Here is a 24419-nt window from a genome sequence, read left to right as displayed (position 1 = left end):
AATTCATATTTTGGAATCTCATTGGATAGCGAAGCTTCCTACCAAAAATTATCAATATTGGTCCAAGTTTCGAAGTAGTTCCCATATATCGATACCTCAATTTTAGGGTATTTTGAGTTCTCATTGGTTAAGAAAATTTCCCACTAAAAATTATATAGATCGGTCAAAGTTTTGATGTAGCTCCCATATAAGGGTACCTCCTATATTTCGGTATTTTAGGGAGTTTGAACACGCTTTTCAATCAAAATGGCTGTAATTTGGTATTTTGAGTTCTCATTGGGTTGCAAATCTTTCTACCAAAATTTATTAATATCAGCTCACGTTTAAGGGTGGCTCCATATAAGGATACGTCCTAAATTTCGGTATTTTTGGGGAGCTTGAACACGTTTTTCAACAGAATTGACTGTAATTTGGTATTTTTGTTTCTCATTAGGTAGAAAATCTCCCAAACAAAAATTATCAATTTCGGTCTGCGATTTAAGGTAGCCTCCATATAATATCACTTCCGATTTTCAGTATTTTGAGTTCGTTTCTCAACTGAATTGCCTATAATTTGGCGTTTTGAGTTCTCATTGGGTGACAAATCTTTCTACCAAAAATAATTAATATCGGTCCAATATTTAGGGTAGCCACTAAATAACGGAACTTCCGATTTTCGGTGTTTTGGGTTCGTTTTTCATCCGAATTGGCTGCAATTTAGTATTTTGGATTATTTTTGGGTAGCAAATCTCGCTAACAAAAATTATTAATATTGGTCCTCTTTTTAAGGTATCCTCCATTTAAGAATACTTCCAAATTTTTGGTTTTTTTGTCATTGGAATTGGCTGACATTTAGTATTTTGGGTTCTCATTGTGTAGCAAATCTTCCTACCAAAAGTAATCAATATCGATCCACGTTTTGGGTTTGCTCCCATATAACGGCATTTCCGATTTTCGGGTGCTTGAGCCGTTTTTTAACTGTAGTGGTTGTAAGTTAGTATTTAGGGTTCTCATTGAGTAGTAAATCTTCCTACCAGTAATGAACAATATCGCTTCACGTTTTGGTATAGCTTCCATGTAAGGCAGGGATGCGAAATGAAATTATTCAAATTGTACTGGCTTTCAATAAAAAGTGTACTTTTTTCAGTCCGATTGTACTTTTTATATACTTTTTAATAAAATTTGTATTGTCATTAACAATTAATAAAAACACACATTAAGAACTCATTTTTATATACACATAGATAAAATGAAAACTTAAAAACACCTCCATAGGTATACTGACGGATAATTGAAATGAAAATATAGGGAACATACAAAAAAAAAAAATAATTCTATAAACCAGTTTATGAAAACAATTGTGTACACCAAATACAAATTTCCGCAATTTGTAATGAAAACCCCAAAGCGTTGACATATACTAATAACGCATGGAATATACAATCCTCAAACTACTGCAATTTAGATTACTTAGTGTAGGAATTAGCGAATATTTGGGGTTATACTCATATGAGGGCTATGCCTAATTAATGACCGATATATATATATATATATATATATATATGTATATATAAATTTCTCTTCAGGAATTATCATTATATGGAGAAATGCCTGAATCTTGCCGACATACATGAAATACAAATTTCAATTCTGAACAAATCAGATAACTATTTTAATATAAACAAGTGAAAAAGCGTTAAGTTCGGCCGGGCCGAACTTTGGATACCCTCCACCATAGATATACTGACAGGTACTTACAAAAAATATAGGGAGCATACCAAAAAGTGTACCTATAACGGCATATCTACAAACCGATTATGGTTCTAAATATTGGTCCTAGACCCCATGTTTCTTTGGACCAAATTTGTTTCAAAAATTTTTGATTTCATCCAAACGTTGCCCATCTTATTATTTATTCCAAAATTTTGAGGGTGTATACACTTTGATAAAGTGAAAATGTGCCTCGTCGAAATATTGGTTCTAGACCCCACGTATTTTTGGAACAAATCCATTTCAGAAAAATTTGAATTCATCCAATTTGTGCCTATATTATTATTTATTCCAAACTTTGTTCAAGTTCGAAGATGGTAAATATCGATGCACTCCTTCTAGTACGTCCCACACAGGGGCTAGGCCTATATCTGGGCTATAGTTCATATATAGTACATTATCGAACCTTACATTCTATCCTCCGCAGGTGAAATGATTACAAAAGAGTCGTAGAACCAAACCTAAAACGCCGAACAAATCAGATAACTATTTTAATATGGGGACTACACCAAAAAGGGTGCGAATATTAATAACTTTTAGTAGGGAGATTTGTTACCATATACGACTACCAAATACCAAATTGCGGCGAATTCGGTTGAAAAACGCGCTCAAGAACCCCAAAGTACCGAAAATTGGGAGGTACTGTTATATGGGAGCTATGCTTAAACGTGGACCGATATATCCCATGTTCGAACTTGACCTTTCTGCAGACAAAAGACAAACCTATGCAAAATTTCAGCACCCTATCTCAATTCCTTCAGAAGATAGCGTGATTACAACAGACGGACAGTCGGACGGAAATGGCTAAATCGTCTTAGAATTTTACCCTGATCAAGAATATATATACATTTTAGGGTCGGAAATGAATATTTCGATGAGTTACAAACGGAATGGTAAAATTAATATACCCTCCATACTATGGTGGAGGGTATAAAAAGGGGGTTATATGGGGACTACCCCTAATAGGGGACGAATATTAATAATTTTTGGGAGGGAGGTTTGTTACCATATGCGATTACAAAAAAACAAAATTTCAGCGAATTCGGTTTAAAAACGCGCTTAAACTCCCCAAAATACCGTAAACTGGGGGTACCGTTATTTGGGGGTAACCAGAAAAAGTGGACCGATATATATAACTTGTAGTGAGGATATTTGATACCTAAAAAGAACCCAATTTACCAAATTTCACCGAATTCAGTTGAAAACCGCGCTCAAAAACCCCAAAATACCGAAATTGGGAATGCCCTTATATGGGGGCATCCCCAGCGAATTCGGTTGAATAGCGCGCTCAAGAACCCCAAAATATCGAAAATTGGGCTGTACCCTTATATGGGGCTATGCCTAAACGTGGACCGTTATAGCCCATCTTCGAACTTGACCTGCCTGCAGACTCTATGCAAAATTTTGACGATCTATTTCAATTCCTTCAGAAGATAGCGTGATTACAACAGACGGACGGACGTGGCTAGATCGTCTTAGAATTTTACCCTGGTCAATACTTATTGAAAATTTCGATGAGTTACAAATGGAATGACAAAATTAATATATCCTCCACCATAGTGTGGAGGATATATTAAGGGTTTGAAAATTCTGAAATAATAGAATAGAGCCTTAACTTTTGGGAATCAGCTTCGAAATCATTTAGTGTAAAATAATATTAAAGTGACTCCCACTGCGCCAAAATTGTTTCAACAACTTCTTGACGTGAAAGCCATCGAGTTGTTGAGAATTTAAAAAGAACATGAATATCTGTACCGAATTATTCTTGAAACATTGAAAAATCACCTCTCTCATAGAACAGTTACAGAAATAATAATTAATTAATATTAATATCTTCACTGAATTTATCAATCTTATCGGGAATACTGAATTTTGAAGCGGCAAATTCATCCATTCGTAACGACAGCGGGGGATGACGATTCATTCCATGTTGTATGTTTAAGTACTTATAATACTTTTAAGTGAGAATAATTTGATACAATTTAGAAATAGTGTTAACTATGTCATTGGGGTGCTATTGTATTTTTGACTTTCAAATAGTGCTAAAATTAGTACAATTGTACCAACTTTTGCATCCCTGATGTAAGGGTACCTTCGTAATTTTGATATTTTCATACACATTATTTTAGAGATTTCGGACCTGTTTTTCAAACGAATTGGTTTTAAGTTAATATTTAGGGTTTTCATTATTTCATCGTAACAAAAATGTTCAATATTGGTTAACCTTTGGGTACAGCTCCCTGGTAAAGGTCCATCTACCTTTATAGTTATTTTGAAGGTTCTAGGTGCATTTTTGGTGCACAACTTCTTCACAAAACATTTTCAATATCCCAAAAGTCCATGGTTCTACGCAGCCCCCACACAAAGACCATGGGTGATATTTAGTATGTTTAAGATCCTGGTTCACTTATTCCACCTGTTTGGTATTTCGTTTTCTTTTGATTTTAGGCGTTTTTGATGTCCAACTTATGTTCGAGTAGAATACCATCTCTCGCGATCTTTACGACTTTTTTAAGGATTTTGTTTATTAAATTTGAAATTTTTTATGAATAGTTTTCCCTGACCCAAATAAGCGGGAATTTTTTAAATACCTTTTTAAGGGACCTCGGATTGTTTAAGAATATTTTCAGAGACCCTAAGAAGTGTCACTTCTTTCAGGTGCCATATATTTTAGGGTCCCAAATAAGCGGGAATTTATTTTTAAATATTTTCAAGGACCCAAATAAGCGGATTTTTTAAAAATATTTGTTCATGGACTCAAGCGATTGGTTTTTAGAATTTTTTCAGGGAGCGGAAAATTTTTAATTTTTTTTATTTTTTCAGGGACCCAAAAAGGCGTGGATTTATTTGAAGTTTTTTGTGAATAGTTTTCCGGGACCCCAATAAGCTGGAATTTTTTAAATACTTTTTTCAGGGACCCCGGATTGTTTAGGAATATTTTCAGAGACCCTAAGAAGTGAGATTTTTTTTAAGGTGCCATATATTTTAGGGTCCCAAATAAGCGGGAATTTTTGAATATTTTCAGGGACACAAATAAACGGATTTTTTAAGAACATTTTTCATGGACCCAAGCGGTTGAATAACGCCCCTATTGTGGACCATAAAAATAATTCCAACATATTTTTTAAAAATGTTTTAAATTTTATTTTTTTAAATAATTTTTTTTTATTAGAAATTCTAATAATTTTTTTAAACTTTCTTCTCTTTCCAGTATTTCAATTCCCCCAATCCTTATATGATGACTGCTGATAATTTACCAAACTATAATGTACATCCTTTAAGTAATCCCAACTCTTCAAGTTCCTTGGGATTGGGACAGAATTTTTATGATCCCAAACCTACCGGAGGCTATGGTTTAAATTTTAATGGAAATGGTAGTGGTGTTGGTGTCGGTGTCGGACTTGATAATGGAGACAATGGCAGCGGTGGTGGTACACAATACTATGCAAATCCTTTTGCAACTGGTTTTGATTTTTCCAATACCAAGTTGCAGGCTACAGCACCTGAATTTGTGCCTCGTTTTGATAAACTTTCGTTGAACGAAACAAATCAAACAAAATTAGAGACTAATAATAATGCCAATACCAATGGCAATGTGGAGCCATTGGTCACGCAAACTACTTCCAATGGTCATCAGGCGGCGGATAAACATTTGAATCCTACGGCTCCCGCTGATACCAGTTTTGAAAAGGAAGAAAAACGCCATCAACATCGACGCAACAATAATCGTCACAACAACAACAAACAGGATAAGGAAAATAATCGCCGTAACCACAATCGTATTGAAAAGAATATGGAAAGATTTTCACGAAATCTACAAGAGAAAAATCACAATAATGATTCGGCATCGAATTCGAATTCATCGACGCCATCGTTGACAATGAATGGTGGGGGTGGAGGAGGAAATGGTGGGTCCACAGGAAATCATCAACAAAATAATAATAATAATGGTGGTGGTCCTGGTGGGGTTCAAAAGAACACTGGGGCCTTTAGTAAATCCCAACAGCATCGGAATTCGGAAAAATATAATCGAAATGGCAATGAACAAAATCCTGAGCAGAATGCTGGACATCAAAATAAACGCTATCAAAATGGCAGAAGATCACAGCAGGAATATGCTGAGGGATCAGCAGGAGGAGGTTCCGGAGGAAGAGACTCCGCAGGCGGCGGAAAACGTGAAGAACGTTTCGATCGCTACGACCGCAATGACCGCCCCGAACGCGGCGGCCGCAATCAACGCAACGATTATCATCAACGCTACGACAATTATCGCAGCAATAAACGCCGTGACGATTGGAATCGCAATCGCGATCGCATCAATGGCTTCCGTGTCGAAGAGAAATATTCCCATGACAATGGCAAAGATAGTCCCCTGCCCAGTCCCGAAAAGAAATCACCCAAAAAAGTGTTCCCAGAAAATGAAAAACTTTCACAACGTGAAAAGCTGATACGCGATATCGAATGCCGGCGCCTGGAATGTTTAGTGTGCGTGGAATCCATTAAGGCCCAACAGAGTGTATGGTCCTGCCACAATTGCTATCACATCATGCATTTACAGTGTATCATAAAATGGGCCTCATCATCGAAATCAGATGACGGGTGGCGTTGCCCCGCCTGTCAGAATGTGGAGAAAGATGTGCCACGCGATTATTACTGCTTCTGTGGCAAGTTGAAAAATCCCACGAATAATCATCAGGACATTGCACATTCATGTGGAGAGGTGTGCGGCCGCATTGAAGGCTGTCCCCATGCCTGTACTTTGCTGTGTCACCCTGGACCCTGTCCGCCTTGCCAAGCCCAGGTTAAGCGAGAATGTGGCTGTGGCAAGACTTCCAAGACAATGCAATGTTGCATCAAGGAGACCATAGAGTGCGATTCCACCTGTGAAAAGCTACTGAACTGTGAACTCCACGTCTGCCAGGAGAAATGTCACGAGGGTAAATGTCCACCTTGCAAAGAGAAGGTTGATCAGAAGTGTCACTGCAGCAAAAATGAGCGCCAGGTCACCTGCACCCGAGAATCGCACGACAAACATGTCTACTCCTGTGGCAAGCCATGTGGCAAAGACCTCTCCTGTGGCAATCACAAATGCAACCAATGTTGCCATGCTGGCGAATGCAAACCTTGCAAAATGAGCCCCGACATTGTCACCTCCTGCCCATGTGGCAAAATGCCCATTGTTGCAGAGCAACGTAAATCCTGCCTTGATCCCATACCTCTGTGTGAGGGTACCTGTGGCAAAACCCTAAAATGTGGCAAGGCCAGCAATCCCCATCACTGCACCTTCAAATGCCATGCCGGCAATTGTCCACCCTGCAACAAACAAACCGCCGTCAAATGCCGTTGCGGTCACATGGATCAAATGATAAAATGTCGCCAATTATCCACCCGGGCCGATGATGCCCGCTGCAAAAAACGTTGCACAAAGAAGCGGTCCTGTGGCAAACACAAATGCAATCAGGAATGTTGCATCGATATCGATCACTTTTGCCCACTGCCCTGCAATTACACCCTGTCGTGTGGCAAACACAAATGTGATCAACCCTGCCACCGTGGCAATTGTCCACCCTGCTATCGTTCCTCATTCGAAGAGCTGTTTTGTGAATGTGGTGCCGAGGTCATATATCCTCCAGTGCCCTGTGGCACAAAGAGACCTGTCTGCACCAAACCCTGTTCTCGCAAACATCCTTGCGATCATGCCCCCCAACATACATGTCATTCGTCGGCCACCTGTCCCCCTTGTATGATGTTTACCACCCAATGGTGTTATGGGCAGCATGAACAGCGCAAAACGATACCCTGTTCCCAGAAAAGTTTCTCATGTGGTCTGGCTTGTAACAAGCCGCTGCCATGTGGACGTCACAAATGCATAAAGACTTGTCATGAGGGCCCATGCCAGACGCCCGGTGAAATATGCAAACAAAGTTGTACAACTGCCCGACCCAACTGTGGTCACAAGTGTATGGCCGCCTGTCATGATGGTGATTGCCCCGAGACGCCGTGTAAAGAAATGGTGAGTGGGGGAATAACAACAACAAAAATAGATTATCATATGATATCAACAATTATGTTCAGATAAAGGCCTAAAAAATGTCCTAAATCCAGACATATGAAAATTCTAAGAGGAAGTCTAAGATCTGTTTAATGGATGGCCTATAGCTCATCTCATAGACTACAAAAATGTCTTCTTAAAATATAACCCATATTACCTCACATAGAAGATCAAAAGTTCGTCCTTAATGAAAACCTTTAGCCCTTCTCATGGTGGGCCAAAATGTCTTCTTAAAATGGGACCTGTATCCCTTCCAAAAAAAGGATATAAAAGTCTTCCTAAAGAGAAAACCTTTAGCTATTCTCATCGAATTTCAAAAGGCCTAAATAAAGGATGCTCCAAAGTCGTATTTATAAGAAGCCGTATAGCTCCTATCATATAATATCTAAACGCTCCCCTCATAGAAGCCCAAACGGAATTCTTAAAAAATATCTATAGCTTCACTTATAGAGGTCCTATAGATCCTCTCAAAGAGGACTATGATTTTATTCTTCAAAGAAGGCCTATAGGTCTTATTATAGAAATCCAAAAGGTCTTCTTAAATGAAAAACTATAGCTTCTCTTATAGAAGGTCAAAATGCATTCCTTATAGAAGACCTTAACTCCACTCATATAATTCGAATAGGCCTTTTAAAAAGGTCAGCTGCGCCTCGAATAGGCGACTAGAATATCTTTTTAAAAGGAGCCCTTCTTAGAAGACGACATCTTCCTGATATGTCATTTAAGAGGATATTCTCGTCGCCTATTCGAGGCGCAGCTGACCTCTTCCTATTAAAATTCTCCAGTTGGAAGACCTTTTTGACTTCTAATAACACCTATTCATCCTATTTGCTATCCTGTTAAAATTCCAATCGAATCTGCAGTTAGAAGGCCTATTTGTTATCCAATAAGTTCGGTTTTATCTAGTAAGAAAACCTATTGGTGTTCCTATTAGAATAACTATTGATTTTCCTATAAGATCCCCTATTGGAAGACTTATTGGTTATCCTATAAGAATACCTTCCTGTTAGAAGACTTAATGGTCCTCCAATAAGAAGAACTGGTGGTGATCTTTGAATTCCTATTAGAATACCTTCATGTTTGACTTCCTATTAAAATTACAATTGAATCTACAGTTTGAAAATACCTATTGATCTTCCATTAAGACCAATCGGTCTTATCCAATAAGGAGTCCTATTGAATCCCCTGTTAGAAGAAATCCTATTAGAATACAATCATATTTGTCTACCTGTTAAAATTCCAATTGTATTTCCAATTAGGAGATATATTATTCTTCCAATAAGAATACAAAATTGTTTACCTATGGATCTATTGATATTCTTATTAGAAGAACAGTTGGTTTTTCTATTCCAATGCCGATTGACCATCCTATTCGTGTCCCTGTTAGAATTCCAATTGAATCTACAGTTAGAAGACTTATTGTTATTCCGTCAACAATCCCTATTGGTCTTCCTATTAGAAGACAGATAAGCCCTATCGGTCTTATCCTACAACAAGATCTATTGGTATTCCCATTAATATAAAAAATGGGTTTCCTAGTAGAAACCCTATTTCCTTTCCTTTCTATTGAACTATTGTATTTTCTATTGGAAGAACTATTGCTCCTCTAATAAGAATGCCTATTAATCGTCTTAGAAGAGTTTTTATCCTTCTTTCTATTAGAAGGATAAATTGTATACCTATTAGAAAAACAATTGAACCTCTCCTATTCAACTTCCAATTTGATCTGTAGTTGGAAGATTTATTAGTATTTAAATTAGAATACCTATTGGTCGTCCAATAAGTAATGTTTTTGGTCATTCAATATGAAGATAGCTCTGATTATTCCTATTAGAATATACATAAACTATTATAAAACCTGTTGATCTTCCTATTGAAATTCCAATTAGATCTCTAGTTGGAAGATTTTTTGGTCTTCCAATTAGAATACATATTGGTCTTCCAATTAGTACAATTTTTGGTGATTCAATATGAAGATCTAATGATCATCTAATAAGAAGACCTATTGACCTTCCAATAAGAATACCAAATCTTTTACCTATTAGAAACCCTATTGGTCTTCCTAAAGTAAATCGTATTGGAATTCATATTAGGTCTATTTGTCTTTATATTTGGAGACCAATTGGGCTTTCAATAAGAAGACCCTTTGTTCTATTAGAATACCAATTTGTCTTTCTATTAGAGGACCCATTGATCATCATCTCCGTATTAGAAGACCTATAGGACTTCCTTTTAGAATACATTTTGTCCTTCCTAACAGAACACTGAATGATCTTTCTATTAGAGAAACTACTGGTTTCCCTGTTAGAATACCTCTTGTCCTCTCCCATCAGAACACCCATTGTTCTTCCTATTAGAAGACCTATTCATATTATAATTAGTGGTCGTATTGGACTCATTCCTATTAGAAGACCTATTGATTTCCCTATTAGATAACCTTCTTTTATTCCTATTAGAAACATTTTTCGTATTCCAATTAGAAGACTTATTTTTTGTGAACTTGTGAATCTTCCTATTAGGAGACCCTATGGCATTGATATTGGAACAATAATTGGAATTCGTATTAGAAAACATATTGATCTTCCAACAGGAAAACCTACTGGTATTTCAATGAGTAATCGTATGGTATTCCAATAAGAAAAATTATTATCTCCAATAAGGAGATCTACTGGTCTTTCAATGAGAAAACGTATATAAGAAGAACTGGTATTCTTCCAATTAGAGGACTAACTGTACCTAGGAATAACTATCGAATAGGCGTGGATTATTAAAGGGTATTTTTTAAGGACTATCTGTCGAATAAGCGTGGATTTTAAAGGGTATTTTTTAAGGACTATCTGTCGAATAAGCGTGGATTTTTAAGGGTATTTTTTCAAGGACTAACTGTCGAATAGGCGTGGATTTTTAAAGGGTATTCTTAGGACTAACTGTCGAATGTCGGTATTTTTCAAGGACTAACTGTCGAATAGGCGTGGATTTTTAAAGGGGGAGGACAATTTAAAGTAATTTTTTTAATGTTAAACTGACCACCAGACGATTTTTTTAGGCTTCCTTCGTCTTCCGATCGAACCTTTTATTTTTTACTTTTCTTTTTTTATTTTAATTGTTTCTCTTATTTTCTTCCTGCAGGTCGAAGTACAATGTGAATGTGGTAATCGCAAACAGATGCGAACCTGTGCCGAATTGGTACGTGAATTTAGTCGCATTGCCACCGCCCAATTGGCTTCATCTATGGCGGAAATGCAACGTGGCAATTATATGGAGCTATCGGAAATTTTAGCTCCCGTTAAACTAACAAATAAATCTAATAAGACACTCGACTGCAATGAGGAATGTCGTACCCTAGAACGTAATCGTCGTCTAGCGATTGGTTTACAAATTCGTAATCCTGATTTACCACAAAAACTAATGACAAAATATTCCGATTTTATACGAAAATTTGCTAAACGTGATCCGGCATTGGTGAAATCGATACATGATGCTCTTACCACTCTGGTGAAATTGGCCAAGGAAAGTAAACAAAAATCGCGATCACACTCTTTCCCCACCATGAATCGTGAGAAACGTCAGCTGGTCCATGAAATGTGTGAAATGTTTGGCGTGGAATCGGTGGCCTACGATGCCGAGCCGAATCGTAATGTTGTCGCAACAGCATACAAGGATAGGGTGAGTTGTTGGAGAACTGGTAGAAATTTGGAATGTTTTAATAATTTTTTTATTTTCTTTTTCTTTTAGTCTTGGCTTCCCGCCACCAGTATCATGGAGGTAATGGCTCGTGAATCTGGCCAACGGCGTGTCCCTGTGCCCAGCAACAATGCCTGGGGTCTAAAGAGATAATGCTAAGAAAATACCAACTGCTGAAACCCTTTGTGAAAATTTTTCATTTAATTTTTTTTTGATTGATTTAAAAACCCCCTCGCTCCACACCCTCCTAAAAATATTACAAAATATTATTTTTTTCTTTAAATTTGAATTTGTATTGTATTTTTTCTTTTTCTTTTCCTTCTTTTTCATTTTTGTTGTTCAAAAAACAAACCAACATTGTGTAAAAAAAAATTGGAATTTATAGCCATTATATTTCTTAAAGTGTTTTGAAAAAAAATCCCCAATCCAATAAAAAAGTGTTGGCTATAAATCCCTTAATCTATTTTCGTTCTATTTTTTTCTTCCTAATTATTGTATGGCCGATTGAAATGTATAATGAAATTTACAAATCAACAATTATGCCCATTTAATTTTGTGTGTTTCAAAAATTAATATTTTCAATATTTTCTTAATTTTATATAAAAAACTTTATTTTCTTGTCACCGAACCAAATTAAAAAATAAAATCAAACCCATCTTTAACTAAAAGTTCAACTGAAAAAAAACAAAAATTATCTACAAAATAGTAAATTCCCAATCACTTCCTCCCCCCTCTGAAAAATTTGAAAACTCAAAATTAATACACACCACTCATACAAGAAATAAACTTCTTCTACTACAACTACTATTACAAAACAAAAACTAAATAATAAAACTAAAAAAAGTCTATATAAATTTTGTTTAGTAATAAAATTGTTTATCAATGAACTGTAAACAGAAATTCAATTGTTATGTGGTTTTATTTTGAATTGATATTTTTATGCCTCAAATATATTCTTTAAAAAAATCGCAGCGTTCTTTAAAAAATCCACGCCATGTATAGTCCTCTAAAAATATTCTTTAAAAAATCCACGCAATGTATAGTCATCTAAAAAATATTCTTTAAAAAATTCATATCCATCCAATCGACGACGATATTCACCGTCAACGCAGATCGGCCCATATATCTTTCGGAGAATTTTTCTCTCAAACACTTTAAGAGCTGCCTCATCTGTTTGCGCAAGTATACATGATTCAGGTTCATATAACAGCACGGGTAGTATCAGCATCTTGTAGAGTGTGACTTTGGTTGGCGGGAGGTGGCCTTGCTTATGAGTTGCTTACTCAGACCATAGTAGCATCTGTTGGCCATCACTATCCTTCTCCGAATTTCAAAACTGATGTCATTCGTTTTATTTATGGCGGTACGAAGGTATATAAAATCTTTGACTGCCTCGAAGCTGTAGTTCTCAAGTTCCACAGTTGATCCGAGTCTACTGGACGTCTGGCGCGTTGATACCATCAGCTTGGTCTTCTCGTCGTTTACTGCCAGACCCACTTTGGCTGACTCCTTCTCAATTTGTTCAAAGGTGGCTGTTACCGCTCGCAATGTTCGATCCATTACATCGATGTCATCGGCGTAGGCGAGTAACATGTGTTGTTTGGTGTACAGAGTGCCATTTCTGTTCAACTTTGCGTCTCGTATGACCTTTTCCAACAGGATGTTAAAAAGGTCACACGACAAACTGTCACCTTGTCTTAATCCTCGTTCGGTATTAAAGGGCTCCGAGAGGTCCTTTCCTACTTTAACTGCTGACCTTGTGCCACTTAAAGTTATCCTGCATAGCCGTATTAATTTTGCAGAAACACCTCTGAACGGATAGGGCAGTCGAATGCGGCTTTATAGTCGACGAATAGGTGGAATGTGTCGATGTCGATGTTTTCTGTGGTTTTTTTTCCAGGATTTGGCGCAGAGTGAAAATCTGTACAATGGTGGATTTGCCAGGTCTGAAGCCGCATTGGTATGGTCCAATAATGTCATTGACCATTGGCTTCAGTCGTTCACACAGTACCCTTGATAGCACTTTATATGCGATGGGAAGGATACTTATTACTCTATCGTTGGCACATATCGTCTTGTCTCCTTTTTTGTGCACGGCACACATGATGCTGAGGTTCCAATCATTGGGCATGCTTTCCTCTAACCAAATTGTACTAATCAGCCGGTGCATGCTCCTTACCAGCATCTGAACACCAGTCTTGAATAGTTCGGCACCTGCTGCTTTATTATTCTTCAGCCGATTGATTGCTATTCTGACCTCATCTTGGCTAAGTGGTATACACTCTATATCGTCATCTATTATTGGTTCTGAGATATCCTCTTCGCCGCTACTATTTGATACCAGAAGTTTTTCAAAATGCTCCTTCCAGATACTCAGCATGCTGTCTATATTTGTCACCAGATTTCCTTCTTTAACTCTACAGGAGGATGTGCCTGCACCAAAGCCTTCGGTTTGGTGTTTTACCTGTTGGTAGAATTGTCGGACTTCATTCTGACTCCTGTCCATCTTGATTTGCTCATGTTCCCGTTTTTCTTGTTCTTTCTTCTTTTTTCTGAAAATACGTTTCTCGTCTCTCCTTTTCTCCCTGCAGGGTTGCCCTATACGCTGCGTTATTCATATCAGCAGCATTTCGACACTTCTGATCGTACCACGGATTTCTTGATGGTGGTCTTTGGTACTCAAGTGTTACTTTTGCTGCAGTTTGTAGGGAGTGGGTAATTCTTTGCCACTGTGCTTCTATACTATTATCGGGACAAGAGGTGTTTTTGTCAAGCAGTTGGGTAAGTTGAGCGGAGTAGGCCTCTGCCACCTGTTGTGCTCGCACCTTTGCTGCTACATTAAGACGGTTGAGTACCTCGGCTGCCACAAGGTAATGGTCCGAATTGATATTTGCTCCTCGGATCGATCGGAATTCTAAAACACTGGATGAATGCCTTCCGTCTATTACAACATGATCGATTTGATTTCTTGTTGCCTGATCAGGAGAAATCCAAGTGGCCTTGTGTATATCGACATGCTTGAATCTGATGCTGCTAACTACCAATATTTTTTGCTGCCGCAAAGTCAATCAACCTCATGCCGTTGTTGGATGTTTCTTCATGAAGGCTGAATTTTCCGACAATGGATCCATAGATATTTCCCCTTCCGATTTTTGCATTAAAATCTCCTAGCAGAATTTTAATGTCATGGCCAGGGCAACCATCATATGCTGTTTCTTTATCTTCGGTCGGAGCATGGGCGCAAATGAGACTGATGTAGAAGAACTTCGCTTTTATACGGATTATAGCAATTTGCTCATCTACTGTTAACCATAAATCCGCAGCCAAATTCATGTCTCGTTTCATGGCAGCTATAGTAATCATCTGATTTACTTTCGTCAGTCCCTTTCCATCGAATTTCCTGTAAGCAATAATATCGGCATTGTACTTCTTGAGTACATCCACTAAAGCGAACACTGCAAATTCGCAGATCGTGGTCCTTTATACGTTTGCGGGGGTCGTCAACATTATGGGGGGGTTTGGTTTTCCTTTTCTTTGCTTTTTCATAGTAGGAGGGGTTTTCCGAGTGTGGGCAACTAACCCGACGCCTTAACCCATTTTTTTATAGTTCTTATGGCTGAACTCGCGACACATATTAGCTCACTATTTCATCGGGTGATGAAAATAACTACCCCAGGTGGCACCACGGGGAGGTCAGTGTCCACAATTGAGATGAAAGAGGGACCAAGATAAGCCTGGACATGTTAAAGCCATCAGAGCCGTTGATTGTTATCCATCATCCCCTACCCACCCACGCCTTTGTCTAGTCATCAAAAATAATTTTTAAAAAATCCCAGCCTTGGTTTTTATCCCAAAAATACTTTGTGAAAAAATCCAATTGTAAATGTTAATAAAAATTTATTGAAAATATTTTTTTAAATCATTAAAACCTTTTGGGAGAAATCTTCAATCTTTCCCAAATTCCATTTACAATCGGCCTTGTTTCCACTACGAACCTGCATAGTTCGGCTATGTATGAGACCATTGATGAGCTTCTCGAACGATTCATTTTTCTTCTTCAGATTTGGAGCAATTAAGAAATCACTACAATATTTTAGAAAATCTCGATATTCTTCCCTTTCAGGTTGATTTAACTCCCGACGAAACCGTTCAATGACCGTGGGCAGTTTCTGATAGATTCCATTTACAAAGAAGGGAAATTCATTCTGAATTTTCGTATTGGCTTCATTGTAGCGCTGTCGAAACACATTAAAAATCCGGGAATTGTTTTCACTTTCACTCAATAGCTGTAAATATTTGGGTAATTCCTCCAATTCCCGATTGGCTTCACCCTTGAGATTACAATTTTCCCGATCACCTTTGAGTTTCTCAGCGGCCTGGATGTAACGTTCAATTTGTTCTTTTATCCTTTGAAGAGATCTTGACGAGGGTGATTTTTCATTGCCATTCTGTAGATCTTCGAATTTCTTTAACAGTTCCGAATATGTCGAAGCTTCGATTAACAATTGTTTGACATTCCATTCATATATTTGTGAGGTAAGGAATTCAAAGAGTTCGAGGCGTTTTTCCGGCCTCGAGGGTGGAACATCCTTTGAGGCCCAGGATTGAGATCCCTGCCAATTTAACTAGGAAGAAGAAATGAGAAATTAAAAATCCATATTCCTAGATAGTTTCGAATGAACTAACTTGCACGAGAATTATAATACTAAATATTATCAGATTCAATCGGTGCATCTCGAAGCGTTGTTCACACACAAATGGTTTTGCTGGAGGTTGTTTTGAAATTGTCAAGGTTTGGGTTTGTGTTTCAATTCAAACTATTTTGTTGATGTTGTTGAAATTTCAAATTCTTATCTCTCGGAATTTGTTGTTATTTTTCAGAGATTTTATTAGGGTGGAATACGTTGTAATAAAAATTATTTTTGGAGGCGTGGATTTTTTTAAATTATTTTTAGGGTAATAACCAAGGCGTTGATTTTTATACCCTCCACCATAGTATGGAGGGTATATTAGTTTTGTTTTTCCGTTTGTAACGCATCGAAATAATTATTTCCGACCCTATAAAGTATATATATTCTTGATCAGGGTAAAATTCTATAACGATATAGCCATGTCCATCTGTCTGTTGTAATCACTCTAGCGTCTAAACGAATTGAGATAGATCGCCAACAGTTTGCATAGAGTCGTCTTTTGTCTGCAGGCAGGTCAAGTTCGAAGATGGGCTACAGCGGTCCACGTTTAGGCATAGCTCCCATATAAGGGTACCCCCAAATTTTCGATATTTTGAGGTTCTTGAGCGCGTTTTTCAATTGATTTCGTTGAAATTTGGTACTTTGAGTTCTTATTGAGTAGCAAATCACTCCACTAAAAAGTTTAAATATGGGTCCATTTTTTCGGATAGACCCCATATAAGGGTACCCACTATTTTGCGGTATTGTTGATCGCATTTTTCGATTGAATTCGCTGAAATTTGGTACTATGAGTTCTTATTGGGTAGCAGATCTTCCTACTAAAAATTATAAATATAGGTCCATTTTTTCAGATGGCCCACATATAACGGTACACCCCAATTTTCGGTATTTTGAGGTTCTTGTGCGAGTTTTTGCAACCGAATTCGCTGAAATTTGGTACATTGGGTTTATATTGGATACTAAATGTCTCCACAGAAAATTATGAATATAGGTCCACTTTTTCTGGTAGCCCCCATATAACGGTACCTCCTAATTTTCAGTATTTTGGGAGTTTTGATCGTTCTTAATAGGTACCAAATCTCTCCACAAAAAATTATAAATATAGGTCGATTTTTTCGGTGTGATGTGTGTTAAGTTTCCTCAAAATCGGTTCAGATTTAGATATAGCTCCCATATATATTTTCGTCCGATTTAATGTAAATGGTCCACCAAAGTCCCTATATATCTTTCGATTTCCACGAAATTTGGCATAGCGTATAGACTTGAGTCTAGAATTATGTGTGTTAAGTTTCGTGTAAATCGGTTCAGATTTAGATATAGCTCCCATATATATTTTCGTCCGATTTAAGACAAATGGTGTAGCAAAGTCCCTATATATATTTCGATTTGCACGAAATTTAGCACAGCATAATGAATTAGGCCTAGAATGATGTGTGCAAAATTTCTTGAAAATCGGTTCAGATTTCGATATAGCTCCCATATATATTTTTATGAAAATGGTGCACCAAAGTCCCTACATATCTTTCGATTTGCACGAAATTTGGCATAGCGTACTGAATTGAATCTAGGATGATGTGTGTAAAATTTCTTGAAAATCTGTTCAGATTTAGATATAGCTCCCATATATATTTCCGTCCGATTTAAGGTAAATGGCGTAGCAAAGTCCCTATATATCTTTCCATTTGCACGAAATTTGGCATAGCGTACTGTATTGAGACTAGAATGATGTGTATAAATTTTTTTGAAAATCGCATCAGATTTCGATATAGCTCCCATATATATTTTCGTTCGATTTAATGTAAATGGTTCACCAAAGTCCCTATATATATTTCGATTTGCACGAAATTTGGCATAGCGTACTGTATTGAGACTAGAATGAAAATCGCATCAGATTTCGATATAGCTCCCATATATATTTTCGTTCGATTTAATGTAAATGGTTCACCAAAGTCCCTATATATCTTTCGATTTGCACGAAATTTGGCATAGCGTAATGACTTGAGTCTAGAATGGAGTGTGTAAAATTTCTTGAAAATCGGTTCAGATTTAGATATAGCTCCCATATATATCTTCGTCCGATTTAATGTGAATGGTCCCGATGTATCCTTCGATTTGCACGAAATTTGGCATAGCGTACTCAATTAGGTGTAGAACGATATGTGTTAAGTTTCCTGAAAATCGGTTCCGATTTAGATATAGCTCCCATATACATTTTCGTCTGATTTTCTGTAATTGGTGCACCAAAGTCCCTATATATATTTCGATTTGCACGAAATTTGGCATAGCGTACTGACTTGGGTCTAGAATGGTGTGTGTAAAATATCTTGAAAATCGGTTCAGATTTAGATATAGCTCCCATATATATTTTCGTCCGATTTAATGTAAATGGGTTACAAAAGTCCAAATATATTTCTCGATTTGCATGAAATTTGGCACAGCTTAATGAATTAGTTCTAGAGTGATGTGTGTTAAGTTTCCTGAAAATCGGTTCAGATTTAGATATAGCTCCCATATATATTTTCGTCCGATTTAATGTAAATGGTCCACCAAAGTCCCTATATATCTTTCGATTTCCACGAAATTTGGCATATCGTTCAGACTTGAGTTTAGAATGGTGTGTGTTAAGTTTCCTGAAATCGGTTAAGATTTAGATATAGCTCCCATATGTATGTTCGACCGATTTTATGTAAATGGTCCCGATGTATCCTTCGATTTGCACGATATTTGGCATATCGTGCTCAATTAAGTCTAGAACGATGTGTGTTAAATTTCGTGAAAATCGGTTCAGATTTAGATATAGCTCCCATATATATTTACGTCCGATTTTATGTAAATGGTGCATCAAAGTCTCTATATATCCTTTGATTTGCACGAAATTTGGCATAGCGTACTGACTTGGGTCTAGAATGATGTGTATACCTTTTCTTGAAAATAGGTTCAGATTTAGATATAGCTCCCATATATATTTTCGACCGATTTTATGTAATTGGTGCACCAAAGTCACCATAATCTTTAGATTTCCACGAAATTTGGAATAGCGTACTGACTTGATTCTAGGATGATGTGTGTTAAGTTTCGTTAAAATCGGTTCAGATTAAGATATAGCTTCTATATCTGACTAAATGAAAAATTTAGTATCGGTTGCAGAATGACATGTTTACGGATCCAATTCCATTTTACTGGTCCTTTAAAAATGTGACGTCTGTTAGGATTCATATCTTGAATATATCCAAAGTGGTGAAGGGTATCATATAGTCGGCCCCGTCCGACTTTACTACTTTCCTTACTGGTTAAAATTATTATTTTTGAGGTGTAGACCCTACACAACTATGTTGTCAGGGTATTATAGCTTTGTGCAGCCCCAAGAGTTTGTAACGCCGCGAAATATTGGTCCTAGACCCACCTTTAAGTATACCGATCGTCATATCTCGACTAGCTGAGTCGATATAGACATGTGTGTCCGTCCGTCTGTCCATTATATTTTGTAAACACGATACAGGCCACAGTTATGGACTAATAATCACGAAATTTTGCATGTAGGGTGGCTTCGGCCCAATAAAGACCCTTATTGTTTTTGGTAAAGATCGGTTAATATTTAGGGGATGAAATGGACCAAATACTTCACTTTTGTCTAGTCGCTCTAGAGGCCACAATTATGACCCAAACATCGCGAATTTGTACATAGAGAAGGGGATCGGGCCAAAGAATAAACATCCCTGTTTTGATAAGGATCGGTCAATATTTAGCGGGTCAAATGGACCCTGACTTTTGTGTAAAAAATTACAAAATTTGTATTCTATAGCGTATAAATTTACCTCTGAAGGACATAGACCCGAAAAGTTGTTGGTATATCCAAGGGCAGTGGTTGACCTTTAAATTCATACCAATTATACGGTCGTATGTACTCAGATGTGGGAGTTACACTTAAATATTTACAGGTGCTTATGTATTCCGATATTATTTAGTAACCCTTTACCACACTAGAGGGCGGAAATATAGCGCTGATCGCTTTAAAATATTCCATGAAGTTCCAGTTATGGTCAAGGATAACGACTACAATTTTCGGTTACGATCAGATAATTATATTGTGATGAAGTGGACCGAAAACTTAATTTTTTGTGATTTTTCGAGTTGATCTATAGGCTCCAATGGGAATAAGAAGATCACAACACAAGGGGAGGGAATCTGGACAAGTGATTAGAAGGGCTGTACTGAACATTAGTAATACTTGATCCACCGAAAGTTAGTTATTCGTGGAAGTTGTGTAGGGTATCATATGGTCGGCCCCATCCGACTAACTGCTCCGCTCACTGGTTTTTATTATTAAGTTATGATTCACAGATGTGATCCTACTACAAAGGGTCAGCGGAATTCATAGAAACGATTATAAATATTGAATGATAGATTTGAAATATTGATTATTTGAAAACTACATCAAATGTGAGCACAAACATGTTCTAATGGGCATTCGATAGACCTAGTCACAGTTCGATAGATTGTTAGACGGAAAATCCGCAGTTAGAAGAGAAAGCAAAAATGAAAATTGTTATTATTATATTTTTGGCGCTAATGGCGCAGCAGGTATTTATGGAAAATTTAATTTTTTTTTCCGAATAAGTGCTTTTGAATATATTTTTAAGCGAAAAATTGTAGCTGCCCAGGGAAGATTTTCTGCGATGGATAAAAGTTCGTCCATAATTAATTTCATAAGAAACACAATTTTTAATGGCATGTCCCAGAAACTAATAGACGATAGTTTGCATGTCGTGGAATTATTGAAAATCTCCGTATTTTTCTTGGATTCACATAACAACGAACCTGACTACGATCAAACAGAATATGATGCCCTGCAGGCATACATACGCAATTTCGAAAGCTATGTGGCCAAGCTGCAAATGGATCCAAACAATTTGTCAAACCTTTCAAGAACTCTCCAATTACTTTGGTCACGTGAAACGTGAAAAACGTAATCGTTTCTCGAACATGAATAAATTATCCCAATCGTTCGTGGAAGATTTTCCCAAAGACAAGGTGGAACAACAATATCGAAAATATGATGCCGATCAGAGGAGACATTTCAAACAAACCCTAGAAACGCTCACCACACAACTACCCAATACCATTAACAGTTTCATGGCCAGTGTCGATGAAAATGAAAGGATCAAATTTTCCGATTTATTATCGTGGTGTGAAAAATATTTGGCCACCTCAGTTGCCCAAGAAAACTATAATTTAATTCTGGAATTTTTATACAAATTTATAATCGTAGAAAAAATTGCCAACAATCGTTATGGACATCCCGACAACTCGTGTGATTCGGGAATGCGGCTTTATCGTCATTTTGAATATATTCAAAATGCAATTTAAATAAATTTTGAAATAATAAAAATAATATTAAAATAAATATAAAATTTTATATTTAAAAATAATAATTTTTAAAAAGACCCAGACTTTGTCTACAACTCAAAAATAAGTTTTAAAAAATCCAAGACTTTATCTAGGCTTCGAAAATAATTTGTAAAAAATCCCAGACTTTGTCTACACCACAAAAATAATGTTTAAAAAATCCACGCCACCGATTGGCATATGCCTCAAAAATAATGTTTAAAAAAATCCTCGACTATTGGTATACCTCAAAAATAATTTTTAAAAATTCCACGCCTGTAAGTATGCCTCAAAATGTCTAGGGGAATTGTCAATCTCCTACTAGGCGTGTCTTCCCGGGTGGCAGATGGGAAGGGGGTCTCCATGATGTGCAGAGTGAAACTGACCTGGGTCAACTTTTCTCTGCACTTCGTTGAAGCCTTGGTGATCTTCGGATCCCCCGTAGACCAAAATGGATCGGGGTAGTGCCCTTAAATAAATTAACTACTATGGGTAAAAAAAGAATAAAGTTACGGTGCTGGGAGTGCAGTACTGGAGGAATAATCCAGTACTGGCGGCAATCGTTGGTGAGGCCACAAGCCACGTGTCGTCGAGCGATAGTGATCCGGCAGTTCTAGGTGTGGATGCCTTGGCATCAATTCCAAATCCAAACGTTGACGAACCGCCTATTCTTTTGACAAATGAGCATGTCAAGATTGATGAAAATCAGTCTCTGGCTGACAGGACGGTAGTTCTGGGAGGAGACGACCTATACGGGACTCTAAACTGCTACTATAAGTTGGGTGGATCCACTAGTGGTTGAAATAGGAAGAAGGGAAAGTCCGGCAAGGAACCATCGTCGCCTGGGAGAGCAAATGCCGCCCCACAGAGCAAATCAGTGAAGCGCATCCGCTCTTCAGAAGGTCCGCAACCTTCACCCAAGAAGACGATGACTTCTCGTCTGGCTGACGCTGGACAACAAGCGGCGGAGAAACAGCCTACTACAGAGAAGGCATCAACCTCTTCTGGAAAGGCAAAATCCAAAGTTCGGTCGGCCATCGTCTGTGGGTCGGACCAAGGGGATCAAGAAGCAGGATGGAGCGTGGACGGACTCTGGTTCTCCTAGCTGAGACTCATTTCCCAGGTAGCAATGATATGGGTACCATCGACGGTGAACGTGATGACACTCAGCCTCTTGTGACTCTAGATTTGGATCTCATTGGCAACGTGGTTAACAGAAATAAGATACGATGGGCAGTCAATACATTCAAACCGTCAGATGTAGTCATATCTGATCCTTGAGAGGACCCTCAAGACTCTCGAAAGAATGATCGACCTGGAGATAAGGAGTGGTATAGACACCACCTCTCTTAGCATCTCACAACACGCATACATAAAGGGCAAGACTGTAGAATCTGCACTGCACGAGACTGGATGGAGTGCAACTTCATCTATCTCCTCGGCACAATTTTGGACCGTCAACTACGATGGAATAGGAACGCTGAGGAACGGCGAAGAGAGTGCTGATTGTACTCTATGCATGCAAGAACTCCGTTGAGAAAAGCAGGGGGCTAAAACCATCGACTATACACTGGTTGTATAACACCGTGGTAAGGCCCATTCTATTCTATGGTTCTCTTTTGTGGTGGAACTATCTGCGCCACAAGTCGACATCCAGTAAATTGGATAAGGTACAAAGAGCCGCCTCGATTTTAGTTACAGGAGCCAGGAGGAGTACGCCACAAGCAACTCTGAACGCAATGCTGAATTTTAGACCCCTGGGCCTCAGCATTAAGTGTCAGGCGGCGCGTAGCGACCTAAGGCTGCATGAACAAAACCTCTGGCGAAGTTGTACCTTTGGGCATGGTCGTATCTTGAACGAGCCAGGTATGACATTGGACCAACGCGTAAAACTAAGCGACTATATATCACCAGTCCTGAGATTTTGATGTAGATGTCGTTATTCCTAGTAGAGACGACTGGAACCGAAGTAACCCTCCTCTGGACGGTCTGGCCTTCTATACAGACGGATCCAAGATGAAAGAAGGTACAGGGGCGGGTTTCTACTGTGAAAGGCTAAGCCTTGAGTTAATCTACCAGCTGGATTGCAAATGTAGTGTTTTTCAAGATGAAATCTTCGTAAAGGCAGTGGAATTGATAAAAAATATGAATGCAGCTCTTAAAGCCATTAAATCTTGTTATATTAAATCTGAGACCGTCCTCAAGTGTAGAACAGCTTTGGAAGAACTTACTTGCAGCTATCGGCTGTGTTGGGTACCAGGAAACTGTGACATCGTGGGTAATGAAAGAGCAGACGAACTAGCTAGACGAGGATCTCAATACACAGATCTAGCAATTGATGACTCAATCAAACCACCCATGTGTAATCTTTACCGGAACTTTGAGGCGTTCTTCGACGAAAGAGCCTATGAATTTTGGCACAACGAACCTAGGTCCAACGTGTCAAGATCCATTTGACCGACTCTGTCTACCAAAAGAACGCGCTCACTGTTGAACCTGAGCAAAGATGAATGGAATCATTACTGGTCACTGCAATATCAGGGCTTTTACTAGTAAATGGGATCTTGATGCAATTGATTACTGTAGACTCTGCGTTGACTGTCTAGCCCTGGCTTAGACTAGTGGGTGCTCATTTTCCACCGAGTCTTAGCTCCTTCTCAACAACCGAACCTGCTCTAATCTACAGCATAATTAGAAACCTAAAGCGGTTGGGAAGATGATATCTTGACACGTAATATATCCCCAATCATCTCTCCCCTATAGATCTGTCCTTATCTCTTTTCCTCTCGTGGATGATCACAACGGACCTAACACTCTCAAAGTGCTGCAGCCACATAAGTGACTGCACATCCCCAAAC

The 24419-nt window shown here is 38.0% G+C and overlaps 1 protein-coding gene across 1 annotated transcript; it reads left to right on the top strand.

Annotated features, from left to right (window-relative positions):
• Positions 1–246: 246 nt before the first annotated feature.
• LOC133328715 (protein shuttle craft-like) lies at positions 247–11650 on the top strand. The gene is made up of 4 exons (XM_061537259.1): positions 247–252; positions 4961–7762; positions 10931–11467; positions 11537–11650. Exons 1-4 carry the CDS (start codon positions 247–249, stop codon positions 11636–11638), a joined length of 3447 nt encoding a protein of 1148 aa, XP_061393243.1. The 3' UTR covers positions 11639–11650.
• Positions 11651–24419: the final 12769 nt, after the last annotated feature.

Source organism: Musca vetustissima, unplaced genomic scaffold (assembly GCF_032173495.1).
Source record: "Musca vetustissima isolate MV318-11 ecotype Yass unplaced genomic scaffold, APGP_CSIRO_Mvet_v1 utg48497, whole genome shotgun sequence".
NCBI classification, from domain to species: domain Eukaryota; kingdom Metazoa; phylum Arthropoda; class Insecta; order Diptera; family Muscidae; genus Musca; species Musca vetustissima.
The sequence above is the reverse complement of the archived record's forward strand: the minus strand, read 5'-3'. Positions and strand labels throughout refer to the sequence as shown.